The sequence below is a fragment of the Xenopus tropicalis genome, chromosome 7, assembly GCF_000004195.4.
Source record: "Xenopus tropicalis strain Nigerian chromosome 7, UCB_Xtro_10.0, whole genome shotgun sequence".
Taxonomy (NCBI): domain Eukaryota; kingdom Metazoa; phylum Chordata; class Amphibia; order Anura; family Pipidae; genus Xenopus; species Xenopus tropicalis.
In genome coordinates, this window is record NC_030683.2 from 53,226,668 (window position 1) to 53,244,214 (window position 17,547).

Below are 17,547 nucleotides of genomic sequence, written 5' to 3' on the forward strand. Positions count from 1 at the left end.
TATATGTACAAAGATAGACTTCCACTATGTCAATTCAATGTTGGTATGTACTTCTACATTCAACAGAATACATCGCCATCTAAAATCTGTTGAGGTTATATAGAAGTCAGTGGGAGTTACCCTAGGCAAATTGTTACGATCTTTTTTAATTCGTGGTTTTACAGGTTATCCGGCGGGGGTCGTTTGTAAGTCCACGAAGATTCATAGGTTTTATGTTTTTAGTTTTTGTTCCACATTTTGATTTGTTTGCACTTTTTCATTTCAGATTTTTAAATAAATGACAAGACATTTGTGGTTTTCATGGAAATTAAAAAATAAAAAAAAGCCATTAAATAATGAGCAATTTATTGTATGGCTTTTTTTCCCAATAGTACTCCTCTGTAGTGATTTTTCACCAGCAGTGGATTCGCAGCGAATTTTGCCACGGACGCATTGTTTCGCGAGATGGGCACAAAAATTTGCCATGGAAAAATTCGGCTCATGACAAAAAGAAGTTGCGTGCATCGTTCTTCGCAAATTTTTTGCTGTTTCGTAAATCTTTTCAAAGTTTCACAAATTTTACGGCAAAGCAAAACAGAACAGATTCACTCCTCACTACTCTGTTCTGCAGTTTCAATATACACATCTGTTACAAAAATACTAGGCAGGCTGAAATCATTCTAAACAATGTTAAGCTTAAAAATTAGAATGAAGTGGCAGATTTCATAAAATATCAAAGGAAAGATTTACAGTTTAATATTCTCCCTGTTTATCAGCATTTTTCTATGAGGAAAATTTTCTTGACATTAAGGAAAGTTCTAAAGAAGGGACACATTTATGAAGGAGGATACCTGGGTACATTTTGCAGAATGTGTTTTTCTGCTTTGAGTAAGTAGTCCCACAAAAGTTACGGGTGGTCCCATGCCTACCACCTCTAACTTAACCCTTGGGGGTGGGGCAGCCACAGGCATAAATGCTCAGCGTTGCACCATGTTAGGTCAGGCCTCAGAAGAATCTGGGTTGAGAAGGGGCAAGTGGGGGGGGGGGGGGGGGGTGAGGTAGGAAATTCTATACACATGTTTGTACTGATGTGAAAAAGCTAAGAAGCAAGTAAATACCCCCACTGCAATTTGCAATACAAGTTGCTAAATATGGAGTTCCCAATATTTTTTTAATGTTCAGTGACAATGGTTGTTTTTTTGTTTTTACAGATACATCGGTCCCAAAATTACAAAACTGTAATTTGTTTTTATACAAACAGCTTTACATTGCCGTAGTTTTATTTTTTTCCCCTGCCAAAAGAAATCAGGAGGCTCATTTACAAACACAAGTGCAAATTGATAAAATGTATGGAAGATTGTGCAAAGGTTCTTGCCTTTATACATGCACCTTACAGACGGCAATAAAAGCCAATGTGCTAGTTCAACCTCCTTTAATAAATAACATTCAGTAGCATACAATCTTCTAACTACATGCAAAGTAACCCTAAGAATAACCCCTGCCTTGTGATGTTAATTCCAGAAGTCCATTAGCAGGGTGGGGCTAACACCCCCCCCCCTCCTGAAAATGAGCCCACCAGTTTCCATACATTTATATAATTCAGTTGGGTGCTAGATGAAGTACAGAGTGGATTGACAAAGCAAATTGAGTGACTACATTTACAAAAAAAAATATTTATTAAGGTTTCACTTATAACACAAACACAAGGCTTAGAGGCACCATGGCTTGAGTGGGAAAAGGCTCAAAACTGTGAAGTTGGGCACTGCCCTAAGCTATCCCATGGCTGCACGAAGGTCAATTAGACCATTTTGAAATTTGATTCTAGGAAAACAGTAATGAAATAAAGTTGCATTGTTTTCACCAGGTGTAATAATCCAAAACAGACCCATCAGCAGACAGCATTTTCAGGTAACTGGATTTTAAGCACACATTTAATTCATTGTTACAGGATACTATAACTTTTAAGTTACATTACCACCAATAATTTTATTGATGTACGAAAACAAAAGGACAAGTCTACATGCCATGGGAACTTTTTGTTGCATAACTCTGGTTGCATTTGAAATTTAATCCCATAAACCCATACACAGTTAAATCTTTCTGAGAAATGTCTTTACTCCTCACTGCTAAAATTTAAATAACACTGGCATCTTCATACAGTCTCTAAAACCACTCAGACACAAGAAGAAAATATATAGGGGAGTGCATTTTTGAACTTATTTCACAAAACCATTTTATTTTATTCAGCCCTTTATCCTGAACATTAATAAACATCAACAAATGAGTTTCCCTGAGTTGCTGATACTGTGATTGTGTATAGCCCATTATTGTTTTTCACATTGCTCATTTTTTTCATACATTCAGGGTGTTTAGGCATCAGCACCTATGGGAATTATAGGGAAATGTTAATTTCTCTAATGACTAGCAGAAATGATAAACGATGCACAGAAAACTGAAAACCCCAAGCAGTTAAGGGGGTTAAAAATAAGTCAATAAACCAAGGCACTGTATGAATCTATTCTGACAAAATTTTCCCATAAACCCTTCCAGTGATTAAAGAGGCACATTGCCATATTCACATTGCTTTTCATATCAAGAACAACAAAACATCCCATAGCTTCACATGTAGAGGAAGCAGCATTTTGTGATTTTTTTCATGTGTGAATCTTCAGACTTCAAAACAACTTTGCAGTCGTGAGAGTTAAGGTGCACAGTAATTTAAAAACTTCACAGCTATCAGGTATTTTTCAGTCATGCAAGTTCTCCGCATTCTGCAACAACTACTTTTTTGGAAGGACGACCAGTCTTGCTACCGAAGCTCTCTATTTTCTTCATTATATCATAGCCATCCTTGATGCAACCAAACACTACATGTTTATTGTCGAGCCTGTATGAAGAAAAGTACAGGACAGACTTACATTAAATTTTTCATTAAAAAAGATAAAAATACTAAGTTAGAAATGCTCATATACTATTGCCACAGGAACAAATACAAAAGCAAGTACAGGGCACAAAACCACAAATGTGATAGAGGCATTCCAGGGGACATCCAAATGCTGACCATGCCTTGCTTCCTCTGAATAAAGTGATGCTTAAAGCAGGCAGGCTGTATTCATAGCAAGGTGCATCTCTTTAACTTCCATTCTAAAAAAAAAAAGCTGTGAGTTCTGACACAACTGGTGGGGGGCACTAAGCACCTGCTTTTTTTACACTTTTCATTGTAAGCACGTAAGGCCTTATTCATGAAGCCAGGGGCAGCATGAAAAGGGTTACTAAAACTATACAGGATTAGTGTACATTATGACATTGTAATGGTCCTTGCATTCAACAATTTAATGGCAAAATATGAAAAAAACACTGCATATGGCAAAAAGTTATTGCGGGCCTATTTAAAAGCTTAAGCTGTCCTGAAAATGGAAAAAAACACTCACAACGTGATGGTATGTTGAACAGCTACGCTACTTACCACTCTGTTTCCACTGTACAGATAAAGAACTGGGATCCATTGGTATTTGGTCCTGCATTGGCCATTGAAACAACACCTATAAAGAACCATTAAGAAAATGTATCTGTATTATTTTGGTAATTATCATTATTTATATTAAAGGTGAAATGTTACAGGTTATTAAGAAAGAATCATACGAAAAATGTGTATTAATTTCTAAAGCACGGTGTAATTGCTGGTGCTGTATAAAGTAAATGATGAGCATGTCATTGGAATACTTACCATGAACTAGTTTTGTAAAAAAGAACTAAACCATAAAAATTTACATGTCTAGAAATGCCATATTTTATATACTGAATTGAAGTTTTGGTATCTAAATACATAGATCATAACTACTATAAACAGTTTTCAAAGGAGCCCCCTATCTCGGATTTTGTTAGAAGTGTCAGTGACACTCACATGCTCAGTGGGGTCTGGGCAGCTGTTGGGAAGCGAAGCTTCTAGGGGCTGTTGCAAATTATCAAGAAGAAAAAAAAAGCTTCACACGTCATATAAGCTGATGCTACAGGGCTGATTATTAAATTCTTATGCTAACTGCACTGGTTTTAGAGCTGCCAAGTACTGATAATCTGTATTAATTATTAATTAGCCTTACATTAATCCCTAAGCTCAGTAACTGAAAGCAGCCCAGAGTGTGTGCAATGAATCAGCAGAAAAGAAGATGGGGAGCTACCGGGGCATTTTTGGAGGAACATATCTTCATTGCTTAAGGGCTGAGGTTATCTTGGGCTGGTACAGAATCCCAAAACAGAATGTACAACAGTTCTGCCCTACTTCTTTAGTTAGGCTTTAGCTCTCCAGAATGTAAAATGTATGAAGACCAAGACCATAAAATATGAATATTAATATCAGAAAGTAAGGGACATGTGATCCAGTACGTACTAAGCATTCCCCTTAACTACATAGTAAAATTCATCACTTCGTAATCAAGCGCAGACATTTTTGCAGCAAAGAAAATATACTGTCAATGTACACAAACACACACATTTTCTTGTGTCTTGTTACAAATCTTGTTAATTGAACTATTAACACATATTTTAAGGGCAAGAGCACACTAAGGGAAACATTTACTAAAACGATTTTTATTTTTAAAAATTCAAGTAAACTCATTTCCATGAATGACTGACATTTAATTAAAAGTCTGGGCTGAAAAAGTCGCAGAAAAGTGTCAAAAATTACTTTTTCTAATTGTCACATCAAAATCTCTACTTTTGGGAAATTGTCTCACAAAAAGTGAATGTAAAATATCCCAAACTAAACTTTCAAAGCAAAAATAGGATCCCCCAGGGAAGGGACATCTGCCACTGACTTCTACAAAACTACATCATCTAAAAGCTGTTTAGGTTATTGCAATGGGAGCTTGTCCTTGGCAAATTGTAAAAAACTTTATTTAATTTGTGGCTTTAGAGGTTCTCAAGTTTTTTTTTCATATGTAATCGCACAGAAATTCTTAGGAAAATGAAAAATTAGAGGGTTTTTTTGTCTTTTTGTTTTCATTCTGCATTTTTATTTACTTGTGCTTTTTATATTCAGATCTTTTAATAAATTACTAGACATTTGTAGTTTTGAGGTTAGTCATGGTTAAAAAAAACCACTAAAATCAGAATGTTGATAAATGGGTCTTCCTGTTGCTCAGCTCTGTACAAAAATGGTCTATAGTGAACATACCAATTGCATACAAAAATACAACGAATACACAAGTTGGGGGGGGCCCTGCTACTGCATATCTAAAAAAATATTTTATAAAAGGTATATCTATGTCATTGCAGCACATCAAACAGTATAGCATCTGTATAGTAAATAAAGCAGAAAACTGACTTGCAAAAAAGGAACTCGAAATTAAAGATCTTACAAAACTGCAATCACTTCTGCAATTGAGAGGTTTATTGCTCATAAATGTGCTGCATAAGCAGTTTCGCAACAATTCATTGTCCAATATCTATAGTTTTGCCTTGCAATGCAGCAATTAAATCAAAGTATTATCACTGCCCTGAAAGCAGTACTATCTTAAGTGATAAAATTATCTAATGGGTGAGATGCAATGTCAGTTTTCAACACGACCATTAGTAAGTTTAAATTTGATACATACATTAGTAAATTGATATCTGTAAATAACTTGATAAAATATCAGTGTATTAATAGAATGTATTAATAATTCATAAACCCTATTCTTCAGTACTGTGTTAGCAATAGTATACTTTATATACTTTACGGCCAAGAAAATATTTTTAGCAGAAAATATATAAACTGCAGCCAAAAAGCTGTAAGCTCACGAAAATTAACAGTATCTACGTTTTACATATTTAGATAATATGGAGGAAAACTGACCTGGTCCAGTATGCTTTAGAAAAAAATTCTCATCTGGGAAACGGCTTCCGTAAATAGATTTACCTCCTGTGCCATTGTGATTGGTAAAATCACCACCCTATTTGTAGAGACAAAGTCAATTTGTATTTTTAAATCGTTATTTTGATGATGCAGGAAAAGTCCTAATAAACTTTGGCAGACAATACTAGTCCACAATTTACCACCCAGTTCTTACGATGCACAGAAACAGTAACTTGCTGTAATTAGTAGTACAGGTATAAGACCCCTTATCTGGAAACCCATTATCCAGAAAGTTCCGAATTATGGGGGGGGGGGGGGGGGGGGGGCGGTTGCACATCCTGCACCCAGGCCCAGAAAGTCCTAGTTACTTTACGGACAACTACAATTACTTTCCACGCTACAACGAAACATTTTAGCAAGGAAAATAAATGGTTAAATCCTAAGATGTCTGTAAAGCTTTTTTAACAAAGATAAATCAGCATCATAGTATTTTATAAGAAAGACCATATATGTAGGTTTATATACATACCTGACACATAAAATTTGGAATGATTCTGTGAAATGTTGATCCCTTATATCCAAAGCCTTTCTCACCAGTACATAGGGCTCTAAAATTTTCTGCAAGAGGACAATAAAAGGGGGGGTTGTTTGTCATTTTAAAGCACTTCAGAATCTATCCTTCTTTAATGGCAACATGTAATTCCTCACAAAAAGGGGAGAAAAAAAGTCAAAGCAATGATTCAATACACACTCATTTTAGAAACTAAAGGCTAATTCTGCACCAGGCCGTTTCCCCATCTGCATATAAACACATATGGAACTAGAAAGGGAAGTTTGAGAACAAACTTCATGTTGGGTTGAAAAACATCAAGTCACTGAACGAAATCTGATCTGTTGTTGGCTCAGCCCACTTTCTCTAACCTTGGACCACAGTTATATGGTAAAAACCACTGTGCAAAGTTTGGGGAGCCTGTTTTTAATAGTGTCTGAATGGCAGCAACTTAAATGTACCCACTGAAAGTCAATGAGTGACATCTACCCTGGAACTGCAGTTACCCAGCGACTAACTCTGCAAAGTTTAGGGACCCTAGGATTAATAGTTAAAGAACGGCAGCAGTTAAAATTTAAAACAATAAAAGTCAATAGGTGAATTGTGATTGGTGGGTGTGCCCACTTTTTCTAACCTTGAGTTGAAGTCACCCAGTGACAAACAGTAGGCACCCTGGCATAAATAGTGTGAGAATGGCAGCATTTTACACTTTATCACTGAAAGTAAATAGGTGAAGTCGGATTGGCTGTTGGTAGCTCCACCCACTTTTTAAAACCTAAAAATGCAGCCCCCTAGTGACCCTGGTGTTAATACTGTGAGAATGGCAGCAGGTTGAATTTCCCCATTGAAAATCAATAGTTAAAATCTGATTAGCTGCTAATGGCTCCACCCACTTTTTCTAACTCTGAACTGCAGTTACCTGGTGACTAGCTCTGCAAAGTTTGGAGACCTTAGTATTAATATTTAAAGAATGGTCGCAGTTTAAATTTAAACACATGAAGTCTATAGGTGAAATCTGATTGGTTGTTGTTGGCCTCGCCCACTTTTCTAAACTTGGAACATAGTCACCCAGTGACAAACTGTGCAAAGTTTGGGGACCCTGACATTAAACATGTGAGAATGGCAGCAGTTAAAATTTTCCCACTGAAAACAATGAAAGAAATGAAAACCTATTGTAAAATTCAATAGGTGAAATCTGATTGGCTGTTGGTGGCCCCGCCTACTTTATCAAAACTAAAACTGCAGTCCTCTAGTGACCAACTGTGGAAAGTTTGGGAACCCTGGTGTTAATTCTGTGAAATGGCAGCAGGTTGAATTTCCCCATTTAGAGTCAATAGGTAAAATCTGATTGGCTGTTGGTGGCTCCACCCACTTACACAAATACAAAAAAACCTTAAATGCGTAGTCATCCAGTGTCTGACTATGCAAAGTTTGGGAACGCTGGCAGCAAACCCATAAAAATCAATAGGTCAAATCCGATTGGTTGTTGGTGGTTCCGCCCTTTGCAGTCCTCTAGTGACCAACTGTGAAAAGTTTGGGGACCCTGGTGTTAATTACAGTGGATATAAAAAGTCTACACACCCCTGGTAAAATGTCAGGTTCCTGTGCTGTACAAAAATGAGACAAAGATAAATCATTTCAGAACTTTTTCCACCTATAATGTGACCTATAAACTGTACCACTCAATTGAAAAACAAACTGAAATCTTTTAGGCGGAGGGAAGAAAACCAAAAAAACTAAAATAATGTGGTTGCATTGAGTGGTACAGTTTATAGGTCACATTAAAGTTGGAAAAAGTTCTAAAATGATTTATCTTTGTCTCATTTTTATACAGCACAGGAACCTGACATTTTACCAGGGGTGTGTAGACTTTTGATATCCACTGTATGTGAGAATGGCAGCAGGTTGAATTTCCCCATTAAAAGTCAAATAGGTAAACTCTGATTGGCTGTTGGTGTCTCCGCCCACTTTTTCTCACCTTGAACCACAGTTATCTGGTGCCTAACCATGCAAAGTTTGGGGACTCCGGCGTTAATACTGTGAGAATGGCAGCAGGTTGGATTTCAATAGGTAAAATCCGATTGGCAGTTCACGGCTCCGTCCACTTTTGGGCATCCAACAATCATCTTTAATGCGTAGTCACCCAGTGACTGACTGTGCAAAGTTTGGAAAATCTGGCATCAAACCAATAAAAATCAATAGGTGAAATTTAATTTGCTGTTGGCTCCGTCCACTTTTCAAAACTAAATCTGCAGTCCCCTAGTGACAAAGTGTAAAAAGTTTGGGGACCCTGGGGTTATTACTGTGAGACTGGCAGCAGGTTGGATTTCCGCCAAATCAATAGGTAAAATCTGATTGGCTGTTCACAGCTCCACCCACTTTTGGGCATCCAGCAATCTCATATTTTCATTCAGGCTGACCCCATGACTATGTGATTCAAGTTTGGGGAGTGTAGCCTCAAAGCTGTAAGCAGCAGTTTCAATTTCCCCATTAAAGTCAATGGGTGAAATTTGATTGGCTGTTGTTGGCCCCTCCCACTTTGGGGGGGTCATCCAACAAATGTCTCTGTTTCATTCGGGGTGACCCCATTATTATGTTATTCAAGTTTGGGGGGTGTAGCTTCAAAGCTGTAAGAGTGGCAGCAGTTTGAAAATCTTCCCTGTCCATGGAAAAATTTGGGTGTTCGGAGCGGCACCACAAAAAGACTTAGAAAATGTGCTTAGAAAAGCACAAGCAACCTGCTCCGCTATAGGGCGAAGAAGTGTGGGGAGTTTGGGTGTTGTACCCCTAAAACTATAGGAGGAGTGGCATTTAGAAAATGGGGGGCGCGAAGAAGAAGAAAGAAGAACAGTATATGTTGGGGTTTTCAACCCAACACAATAAAAGTAAACTGTTCTTCCCTACTGCTTCCTTTTTCTATTAGAGGTTCTATTTCTGTGGATGCACCCTGGAATGGTTTCTTGTAGTGAGGGCAGGTACATTTCTATGCAAAAAAAAAATAATTATACAAACATTACCAAAAGCCGTTGGTCTCACCCTCTGCAGTTTAACATAGAGGAAGGAGACAATTATATGTTTGTATCTAAAACCACAAGGCTTGTATCTATGTCTTGCACTGTGTTCCATGTTATCTGTAAACTTCAGCTGGGCAATTGCTCACTAAACTGAAAACAACACATTGGCTTTGAAACACTCTGGTACTGTGAGCTGGATTTTGTAGAGACAGCAACTGTATTATTATTCAAGCGCTGACATTGTTACAGAGGAATACACACTTGCAGTACTTTTTAAATATATATTGGATTTTTAGCTTGAAACACCATCCTTTACCATGAAACTATAAATAGGTCCATTATATAGTTGGTACATTTTAACATTTTTAAAGTCACATCAATACATCATCACAAAGCTAAACGTGAAACCAAAATATAACCCTGTTCCATTAAAAGAAAGTTAAATTATAACTAAAATCATATAGAAGCAGTACACTTAGCATTACGTCTATGAAGTCTATGTTCCGATACAGGATGCAAAATGAAGCTTGGCGACCAATTTATTTATTCAGCCACCTTTATCACAGTGAAACATGTTTCTGGAGTAATGGTACAGAAGAAGCAAGGTTGCAACTTTAAATAAGCAAATATCACAGAACATTCCCCCTATCTTCCCTGCCTATCTTAAAGTTCAGGTGTATAAGATTATTTAGTATGCAGAGTGAACTTATTATGTATGTATATTTTTATTTATATAGTGCTACATATGTGTGCACCACTGTACAGCAGAATAATATTATATTTCTTATAAGTCCTTATCTAGGGTGAAAATAGTAAATTGCAAAAATTGTCTTTGAATCAAGAAAAAGCTCATCCATACCATCTCATAATTATACATGTTAAATAGTACGGATAATGGTAACTTGCCATGGTAAGGGGGGCAAGGGGATGCTGGTTGGGTATATGCTTATAACTTGCCAAGGTAGCAACATATAGATGTTTAAAATGTGTATAGTTATTTCTTTTGGGATAAAAATGGGCTTATTTTGGAAATGAACCAGGAAAACCCTCTCATAATAATTGACTCCACTTTCAATAAATAAGATAACAATGGTAGGTCTTTCATTTCCTAGGAACAGCTAAATGGGGAATTTTCTGAATAAAGATTTTTAGTGAAGCAGTATTTAGTTGTATGGAATTAAATCAAATATGAAAAACTGGCTGTGCAAAAATGTGGGTACCCTTGTCATTTTGCTAATTTGAATGCATCTAACTGCTCAATACTGATTACTGGCAACACCAAATTGGTTGGATTAGCTCGTAAAGCATTGAACTTCATAGGCAGGCGTGTCCAAGGTAAAGGTGGCCAATTGCAAGTTGGGCTTCTGTTTGACTCTCCTCTGAAGAGTGACAGCATGGGATCCAATCCTCAAAGCAACTCTCAAAAGATTCGAAAACAAAGATAGTTCAGTATCTTTGTTTAGGGGAAAGCTACAAAAAGCTATCTCAGAGTAGTGATGAGCGAGTTTCGCCAGGCATAAATTTGCAGCGAATTTCCACATTTCACCATTGGCAAATTGCTTTGCAAAACTTCCAAGAAAATGCGCTGCCGTAAAAATTGCCCTGCATCAAAAAAGGTGCAGTCACGTCAAAAAGTCCGCAACAAAAAAAAAAAAAAAAAGACGCAAATGTAAAAAAATTGCGCAACAAACAAGTTTTGTGAATTTTTCGGCGAAGCGGCAGATTCGCTCATCACTATCTCAGAGGTTTAAACGGTACTGTAAGGGCAGTGGTACACAGTGAGATTAGTCACCCCGTGACAAATCTTCATTGTTGCGGGTGACACCAGCTAGAATGTAAATCGACGGTGGGACGCGTCGCCCAAAGAAGTCTTGAGAGGAGACTTGGAGAGACTGCAGGACATTACAGCAACGCGTATGCCATCCCACCGCGATTTACCTTCTAGCCGATGGGATGGCACCGCTGCGAGGTTAGTCGTCCGCGACAACAAAGATTTGTCTCAGGGCAACTAATCTCCTCGTGTACCACTGCCCTAAGAAATGGAATCAGGAAATGGAAGGCCACTGGCACAGTTGCTGTAAAAACCCAGGTCTGGAAGGCCAAGAAAAATACAGGAGCGGTATATGCGGAGGATTGTAAGAATAGGTACGGACAACCCAAAGATCACCTCCAAAGACCCACAAGAACATCTTGCTGCAGATGGTGTATCTGTACATCGTTCTACAATTCAGTGCAATTTGCACAAAGAACATCTGAATGACAGGGTTATAAGAAAGAAGCTTTCTGCACTCACGCAACAAACAGTCGTGTGTTGTATGCAAAAGCTCATTTAGACAAACCACAGTCATTTTGGAACAAGGTGCTTTGGACAAATTGGGATATTTTGTCATAACAAAAAGTGATTTGCATGGCAGAAGACCGCATTCCAAGAAAAACACCTGCTACCTACTGTCAAATTCGGTGGAGGTTCCATCATGCTAGGGGGGGGCTAGTTCAGGGACTGTGGCCCTTGTTAAAAGTTGAGGGTCGGATAAATTTAACCCAATATCAACAGATTCTTCAGGATAATGTTCAAGCATCAGTCACAAAGTTGAAGTTACGCAGGGGTTGGATATTCCAACAAGACAATGTCTTCGAAATCTACAAAGGCACTTATGCAGAGGGAGAAGTACAATATTTTGGAATGGCCGTCACAGTCCCCCGACTTGAATATCATCGAAAATCTACGGGATGATTTGAAGCAGGCTGTCCATGCTCGGTAGCCATCAAATTTAACTGAACTGGAGAAATTTTGTATGGACGAATGGTCAAAAATACCGCCATCCAGAAGTTACACTTACAAAAGGAGGCTCAACTAAATATTGATGTAATCTCTCTGTTGGGGTGCCCAAATTTAAGCACCTGTCTAATTTGTTATGATACATATTGCATATTTTTTGTTAATCCAATAAACTTTATGTTACTGCTGGAATACTACTGTTTCCATAAGGCATGTTATATATTAAAAGCAAGTTGCTACTTTGAAAGCTCAGCCAATGATAAAACTCCTAAGAATTAAGAGCGGTTCCCAAACTTTTTCATATGGCAGTAGATTTTACATTTGTCAGTTCCCGTGTTTATGCAACTTTTTTTTTATATAAACCCAACTAAATAAGTTAATGTGAAAAAGGGGTTATTTTCTTACTTTTAGCTAGTGTCTGCGCAAACAAACAGATGCTACTTTAAAAGCATCATATTAATTTATGCATATTGGAAGGTTGCATAAAATTCAATCACCTTCCTTCTTCCTTGCTGAGTAATTCTTAGATGCTATGGAATGCCCCAATGCCAATAGTCAGACAGGTCAATAGTCAGCATTGCCAAAGAAACTAAAAAGGTTTAGAGGAAAAAAGACCAGATAACCAAGCTTAACACTCTAAAACTAATTTCAAAGTTTTATGCTTTGTCACATTTTGCTGCTAAATAGTGCTTTTAACAGTCTGGAATGACACCACAAAAGGATAGCAGGTTGGAGCTCACACTTTTGCAAACCCATGTACATGTTCCCTACTTTGCTACAATGGCAATACAATGAAATAGTGCAAAGTCATTGGTTAAGTGGGAAGAGATGTGATTTGTGGTGGTAAACATATGGCAGACTGCAGTCCAGCACCTCTGAAAACCCTAAGGACACTTCTAAAGAAAACAGCGCTTTTAAATTAAAACTAAGCCATTTTAAATTTAGAACTATATCCAGGGAGGAATTACAAAGCTCTGCTATCACATTATCTAGATCTACCTAACATGCAATGCAGCTCAGAACATGTTTTGGGGTTTATATTCCTAAATCTTACCTGCAGTTTTTGGCACCACATCAGCCCGCAACTAGAAAAAAAGAAAACATATTGAAAATCTGATATAGAGGAATAGTGACAGCAGCGAGGCAGAGACACGTGCCCAAGGCACAACATCAAAATATTTCAAATTCCTATACAAAATCATTAATGGCTTATCCATGTATTTCAATTGATGTTTGCTGCTTCAAAATTGTTTCCGCAACGAAAGCAGCAGACTAAAGCAGCCTGGTCTCCAGAGAAGGGAATAATACTGGGACTAGCATTAGTCTTGCCTGAGGCTGCTGCTTGCACAGTAGCACACACAGAGGCCACACTATCTCATACATATACCCCAGCTAAATGGGCCATATCAAGGCATTCATACATGCAGATCTCGTGACTGTCCTAGAGCTGGCACACACTTGTTAGATATGTGCTTACACTGACTAATTTAGCTGCGTACATCAAAATACCACAAATGGCAGCAGCCCTAGATAAAAACCTGTCATGGCACTAACTGACTACATTGTGTGATCCTTCAGCTTCAGTGTGGAAATAGTATTTTAGGGGAATATGTTTTTTGTTTTTTTTTCCACAGATCAAAAGCACCGACTCAAACATCCAATCAAAATGGTTTGATTGAGATAGCAGCTTCCACCAAATTTTCTCCAAATGCCAAGCTGAGTCTAAAAGGCAAGGAGAGAAGCATATTTTATCTCATTCATACCATTGAGCATGACAATACCAAATATGTGTGGTTTTATAAAGATTCCCAACTTAAAAAATCCACAGAATCACGAAAGAGAATGCTCAGCACCAATACACCCATAGACCTTTTTATAAAAGACGACATCTTACCGAATACAAAACACTGTAACATAAATAAATATCTTTCACTAGCTTTTTTTGTCAAAATTCCAGAATATAAAATACAGAAAATTTGATAACACATAATAAAGAGGTAGCTTACCTTTAAATAAAGATTTGCTATGATGTAGACCAGTGGTTCTCAACCTTCCTAATGCCGCGAACCTTTAATACAGTTCCTCATGTTGTGGTGACCCCCAACCATAAAATTATTCCTAAGACCATTGGAAATATGTGTTTTCCAAAGGTCTTAGATGACCTCTGTGAAACGGTCGTTCGACCCCCAAAGGGGTCCCGACCCACAGGTTGAGAACCAGTGATGTAGACTGTTATTTTGAAAAAAATTGCATTTACACAAATTAATCTAGTAACATCAATAAAAATTTTTATCAGTCCCTAGAAGAGAATTATGATATCTAGTATATTTTTCTTGCAACACTGGGAAGCCATGACCAATCCTTTATTAATTTAAAAAATAATTTGAACTGGCAGAGGTCAACAAAAATATGTTCTTGGATAAACATAAAAAATTCTTTAAATTATGGGAACCGTTGTATAATTATATGTTCTCATCTAACGGGACCATAAGCCTCTGATTTTTTTAGCATGTGGCTGTTTTAATGAGGAGTAGGAGGGCAAATACTTTATACAAATGTTTATCCCCTTAATACAAAAGCCATACGAGTTACCAGTTTAAGAGCATAAAGTTAAAAAAAACTATATTTTCCCCCAACCGGAGTGCGGGCTCTATTATGCCAAACCCCTGATTGCCAATCCTTCACTTCTACTCTACTACTCCTATGTTGCATAGCATTACATTGTTTAAGGGGTATGTAATCCATGCTGTAGTTCTGGACCAATACCAAAGAGATATCTCAAAATAGTTTTCACACATAAACATATATATATCATGGAAACGTTTTTATTATGAGCTAAATTGGTTGAATGTCTTGAAATCCAATTATGTATGTACCTTGAGGTACATTTTTCCTATCACAATTAATCATAAGCTATATATTATAGCGTTTGAAAGGATGGAGGGAGCAAGGCCATGATATATATATATCTCTCATGTCACCAAACATGTCATGGACAATAAGAAGGAACAAATGACTCAGCTGCAAAGTCTGCTGGCAGAAACGCCCATGTTACACCTGTTCTAATGAAGGAAGCACACCAGGTAATTGCATTATTCACACACCAGGGTATTCAAGTAGAATGTCCTCAGCCTGCTGAGAGAGCAGTGCTAATCATAGAACAACTATGTTAAAAGACTTCCGACAGTTTTCATATATCATGCAATCAAATTATTCATTACAAAAATTGCTCTCTGTAGTATTCCCCGCTGGCTATGCACTCAAATACTACTGGTGGCACATATACCTGTCTCTTGAGTAGATGTTTGGCTTTCTTACTCTACTGCAAATGCGCACATTCCAGCCACAAGAGATCCCTGTGAAAGCCAAGACGATAGCGGTGCTCACTGGAGCTAGGAATGGGTGTTTCTAAGGAAGGCAGCGCTTTTGGTCGAGTGGCCCAGGTACATTACCCCACACCTGTACTGAGGTGATGTATAGTAAAATGCAAACGGCAAGCACTCTTTCTGCCAGTCTCTGGAATAAAGTTGATTTTATCTCAAACTTAAAACAAACATTTAGTATCTGAAGACACAAAGTCATAACCCCATGTATACGTATACAAAACACGCCAAGTTGTGGTTGTTTTAAACGTATGAACTTAAATCGACTTTTATTCTGAAGAGTGGCAAAAGGAGATTTTCATTTCAAAAAGCACTTACACCTGTATTTCTGCACGTTTCCCACTGAAGTCAATGTGAGCTGTAGATCGAATTTCCCCATCTGTAAACAATGACACCAAAGGATCGACTACTTGTAACATTAGCCTAAGGGCAGTGGAACACGGGGAGATTAGTCGCCCGCGACAAATCTTCACTATTGCGGCAACTAATCTCCCTGACATGCCATCCCGCCTGCAAGAATGTAAATCGCCAGTGAAATGGCATACGCGTTGTGCGATGTCCCGCAGTTGCCGAAGTTTCCTCTCAAGACAATTTACATTCTAGCCAGTGGGATGGCACTGTGGGGAGATTAGTCGCCCTTACATTGTACAGAGTACTGTATACAGGAGCAGCCAAAAAAAAAAAGTTTTTTTTCAAATGCACTTACATACGTAACCCACTATTACTCTTTACTTTTAAAACCTGTGTGATTGCTTGAGAAGCTTCAATATAGATTGTTTAAGTAAGTTACTTTTGCTGGGGCTGCTATTCATTCAAAGGTCAATATGCCTGTAAGGCCTACATGTACATAATCTTTAAAGATCAATAAAGTAGTTTCACTGCCTTATTTTACCAGTTGCTATAAAAATACAATGATGAGGGGGTAAACTACTGGCTACCAGTTCCCTCTTCGCAGAAAGCCAGAATGTAATGGGGCAGGAGGAGCAAGGTCACCTTGCCTAAGCAGAACAGGACAAGAGCTGTGTGGGACACAAGGCAACTGTGACACTGGGGAACAGACAGGCCGATGTGTAGGGACCACTGAATGACATGCCCGAAATCTTGCCACCCCCGTGTGCCAGCGCATAATGGTACGGGCTGCAGGAAATCTGTACAAGCAGGTTCATACACTGCTGAAATACATGGCACCAGCGGAATTACAAATAGATCCATATTTAAACACGTATGCAGAACATAAACACCTCCTAATATTAAACACACTGTATGAGTATATGTATAGTCCCCGGTTAGGCGACAGCACTGAATGAATAAAGGTCATAGCAACACGTAGATAAAAAGCCCTAAATAGGAATCCATGCATTTCATTTCATTGCTTATATTCTAGCGCGAAATCAATGAGCACATGAAAGCAACCATTCTACAACATACATAATCCCCTTATATCTTTAATGAAGATTCCACGTTGCAAACCGCTGCCTTACAGCAGGCATTAAAGTGAGACAAGTCAAAACTAATACCCATCTTGCCTGCAGCTCCCACCAGTGCCCTCACCTCGAAAGTGACGCGACCCAATGGCTGGTTATCTGCCACCAAATCCATATATACCATCGGGTTTTTTTTAGGAAGTCCAGACCAATCGCTGCTCGCTCTGGAAGCGACAAAATAGCTGGTACCGGTGCCGGCCCGGCAACATCGCAGAACGAAACGACTACTTGCTGAGAGCATGGTGCAGACAGTGTAAACCCATAATGCTCAGCTACCAGACATATATAAGACGCACAGCAGCCCCGCTGGCGAGAGAGGGTAGTGCAGGCGGGGGAGGAGTCTGAGTGAGACACGGGGCCGGCAGCTCACTCCTCATGTTGAACTGTATGATGCAACAAACACGTTGTACTGGGAGTGTGACAACCGATAAAGCCAACAGAATGGAAACCTAGAATATGAAGAATCATATTGAAGCTATTCTGAAAGTATGGGCATAATGCTGCATTGTGGGTAAAAAATAAGGC

The 17,547-nt window shown here is 38.3% G+C and overlaps 1 protein-coding gene across 3 annotated transcripts; it reads right to left on the reverse strand.

The window, feature by feature from the left end:
• Positions 1-1,394: 1,394 nt before the first annotated feature.
• ppif (peptidylprolyl isomerase F) lies at positions 1,395-17,293 on the reverse strand. 3 transcript variants are annotated; one of them, NR_046434.1, is given in 6 exon segments: positions 1,395-2,383; positions 2,412-2,866; positions 3,446-3,521; positions 5,813-5,909; positions 6,342-6,430; positions 17,090-17,293. NR_046434.1 is itself a non-coding variant. In NM_001257100.1 (6 exon segments), coding segments are annotated over 6 exon segments (603 nt in total). In that variant the 5' UTR covers positions 17,264-17,293; the 3' UTR covers positions 1,395-2,730.
• Between the last annotated feature and the right edge of the window lie 254 nt (positions 17,294-17,547).